General features: G+C 47.1%; 1 protein-coding gene across 1 annotated transcript in view; it reads left to right on the top strand.

Annotated features, from left to right (window-relative positions):
- Nucleotides 1-3,509, top strand: part of GAPDH (glyceraldehyde-3-phosphate dehydrogenase) — a 10,441-nt gene that overhangs the window by 2,755 nt on the left and 4,177 nt on the right. The window contains exons 2-4 of the mRNA XM_018553216.1: nucleotides 1,152-1,251; nucleotides 1,661-1,767; nucleotides 2,777-2,867. Of these exons, the coding sequence (XP_018408718.1) occupies nucleotides 1,152-1,251; nucleotides 1,661-1,767; nucleotides 2,777-2,867 (298 nt within the window). The remainder of the gene's footprint in view (nucleotides 1-1,151; nucleotides 1,252-1,660; nucleotides 1,768-2,776; nucleotides 2,868-3,509) is intronic.

The following is a 3,509-nucleotide window of genomic DNA, read 5'->3' as shown; positions in this document are numbered from 1 at the left end:
CCCTCTCTCTCTCTTTCTCCTCCTTCTGCCCCCCCCCCCCCCCCCAAAGAGAAATTGCGCCTGCAGTATCTATGCCTCCAGAGCAAGCAGGAGCTGTCATAACATGTATGCTTGGCCTAGAGCATATCATGCAGAAGCTGGCAACCCTCCTCATGGGTATCAACATGGAGGCTTGGCCTGGCATACGTGATTCAGAAGCTGCCTTTTACATGACTTCAGATTAATTCCACAGTTAGAACAGATGGTGGGTTTTTTCCTAACCAAATGCAGAATTTCCAACAGAGTAGGTGTTTAGAACATCCTGTCCCATCACGCATTTAATACTAGGCAGTCTGCATGTGTGAACAGCAGGGCTTCTTGGCTTCTGGTTATTATGAACGTGCTCAATTGGTCCAGATGTATTGAAAATGTTGAATGCTATCTTGCATGCCTTCATGGGGCTGATTAGTTGTAGCAGCGAGAGAAGCTACACAAACCAGCACCATGCTACTTTAGTGTTCCATTAGAGACCATACAGTGGCCAAGGAATACGGCTGTTAAGGACATGTTGGGTTCATGTCAATCCTCCAGTTGTGCAAGAAATGTTGTATTTTAAGTTGGTACAGGATTATCCCAACTGTCACAGGGAACGCAGATCAGTGTAGACCCAACACACTTGACTTGGTCAGCTTCCTGAAATGGGGTGACCACTCTATCTGTGCCATGTTGTTGGGATCTCCACTGTCCAGGCTTGGTAAAATTATGGGTGGCCTTTATTGAAGATGACCTTTCCCACATGTGACGGTTTCCATTCCAATGTTTGAAGTGAGGCCAGCTGTCTTTAAAGGTCCCAGCAGTCTTTTGTTGGGTCTCCCATTCAAATGCCACTACTGAAACCTGCCATGGTTACTGGGAACACTCCTATCAAGCATTGTCTCTTGTAGGAAAGTCTGCCCAAAGGTCCTGATGGGTCTCTCCCTTGAAGTATCTCCTATAGGGTTGGAGGGTTCTGGGAGCTAGGTTAGAGGGGGCCTTATCTCCTAAGCTTGGTGAACACTCGGCTTTCCTAAATGTGCAGCCTTTACTCATTTGGTAATTAAACCCAGTGTGTTGTCATGTACTTCCATCCATGTTGCAAGATTTGTTTTCTCATGCCTGCTTTTTATTTTTAGATTTGGCCGTATCGGGCGTCTGGTGACCCGTGCTGCTTTTGAGTCTGGAAAGCTCTCAGTTGTTCACATCAATGACCCCTTCATTGACGTGGACTACATGGTAAGTGAACTTTTTGATATTGTCTATGGAGTGACATTGATTAGCTTCCATAGTCATCAAGTCAGTTTTGCTCAATACATGGTCCCCCAACTGAGTACTGTGGTTCACACAGGTGGCCACTACAGTTCATCAAATGAGACCACACAGTGCAAGGCATGTGACACTCTTGGGGCTGTTGGGTGCTGGAGACTTATCGTAGCTCGGCAGATCAGGCAGCCAGAGGCAAGCATGTAATACATTTTATGGGTCCTCAATATCACTTAGATAACCTATTTGGTGGGCCCATTCATTTAGTTGTCTATGGTTTAAACTTCATGCTGTAGGTGGTGACTGAAGTTTGGGTTGTATTGCTGGTTACAGCCTAAAGGGCTACAAGATTGATTCAACCAGAGTTGCCTTTCTTTCTTAGGTTTACATGTTCAAGTATGACTCCACTCATGGACGCTTCAAGGGGGATGTGAAGGCCGAGGGTGGCAAGCTGGTCATCAATGGCAAAGCCATCACCGTGTCTCAGGAGTAAGTTGATATGGCTTAATAAAATTGGACTGATCTGGGTGCAGCTGGTCTTGGGGGTTTATCTAAACCCAAGAACAAAGTAATCCCAGCTTACCTGTCCTTGGATATGGTGGCTGCAGGTTTTTTTAGGCCTTTTCCTCACTGGTGATCCTTTCCAGTATGTACTCTTGTCCTGGGGTGACGGCAATCTATAGCAGAGGGCAAGGTGTTGTAGCTTGCAGGGAAATCCAAATCCGCATCTGCATCCACATAACTTGAGTCTTGTGAGCCGAAGAGCTCTGCTGATGTACCATATAAACCTTTGCTGTACACATGAGCATTTGTAAGACATGCTGATCTTTCTAATAAGAGGCCAGCACTGCAAGAGATGGCAAACTGTTCTTGGTTAGAGGGAGGACAGTGTCCTTCAAAATTACTCTGCAGTCTATAATCCTATTCAGGACTGGTCCACTGTAGAAAGTGCCTTCCAGCTCCACCTCCTGGCTGCAAGTGGTATCACACAAAATGTAAAACTCTAAAGCAAAACACAAGCCCAGAACTAGTAATGCTTGAGTCATTCAGTAAATGGTAGCTTGGCTTTCAATCTTCTGGCCATGCAGATGGGGAGGGAGCAGAGGTAGTTGGTCACTGGGATGGGTGGTGGGGAGATGAGACCTTAACATGTTAGTTGCAGCAGAGACATTGGGGCTGTACAGTTTGGCAGAGCTAAATAAATCTCAGGACTAGGTGTATTAATACTAATTCTATGGCAGGGAAATATTTCCAGCTTTAAAGATAAATCTCTGGTAAAACATGTTGGGCCTGTCCTGGTGTACCTCCCCATCAAACAAATGCCAGTGGCATGCCAGAACAAGTAGGCAGGTTCTGTGCTGGCTGATATTCTGGGTCAGGGACTCTTGAAAGCACCAGATGGCCATTTTCAGCAGGCAGTTGAACCCTTTTATATGGTCTGTTCAAGTTTCCTCCCAAATCTCTGCTCTGCAGTTTCTCAGATTTGTTTTCCTTCTAGACGGGATCCCAGCGCCATCAAATGGGGAGGTTCTGGTGCCGACTATGTGGTGGAATCTACCGGTGTGTTCACAACAATTGACAAGGCTTCTGTAAGTACACTTCAAGGGGTCAATCTGTTCTATGCTGTCTGAAAATTTGCACTGTGCAGTCACTCTGATCCCAACTTCAGGGTGTCCAAAATTGGCTTCCCTTCTGAATATTGTGCTGGCTTTAATGTTTGCCCCTCTGTGCCTCAAGTCAGTCGGGTGATCTCTGCAGGCCTTGTAGTCGCAAAGCCAGTGTCTGCCTAGGAGTAAAGTCTAAGGCCCGGTTCACACCTGGGCATTTTACAGCGGGTTCCTACGCTCTGTAAAACCCTCAGCATGTGAAAGCCAATGATTGCCTATGGGCATGATTCCCACCTGGGCGTTTTACAGTGCGTAGGAACACGCTGCAAAACGCCCTACGCCCAAACTACAGGAGCTTCTTTGGGGCGTATTTGCCACTCGTATCCATTGGGATACAGACAGGTAGCCCTCGGAAACCTGCATTTGTCGCACGGTTTTTACAGTGAATCGCGGTAACGCGCTGTGTGACAAACGTGCATGTTCAATACGCTTAGGTGTGAACCCAGCCTAATGATGACACCTGTCATTATCAGACTCCAAAGCTAATCATGCCCTGCAGCTTTAGGGTCTGATGTTACAGGCTTGGCACCTTGACCAATGGGGGGGGGGGGGGGGGGTGGGGGG

Source organism: Nanorana parkeri, unplaced genomic scaffold (assembly GCF_000935625.1).
Source record: "Nanorana parkeri isolate BGI_ZX_2015 unplaced genomic scaffold, ASM93562v1 scaffold113, whole genome shotgun sequence".
Lineage (NCBI taxonomy): Eukaryota > Metazoa > Chordata > Amphibia > Anura > Dicroglossidae > Nanorana > Nanorana parkeri.
This window is presented reverse-complemented; position numbering and strand designations above follow the sequence as displayed.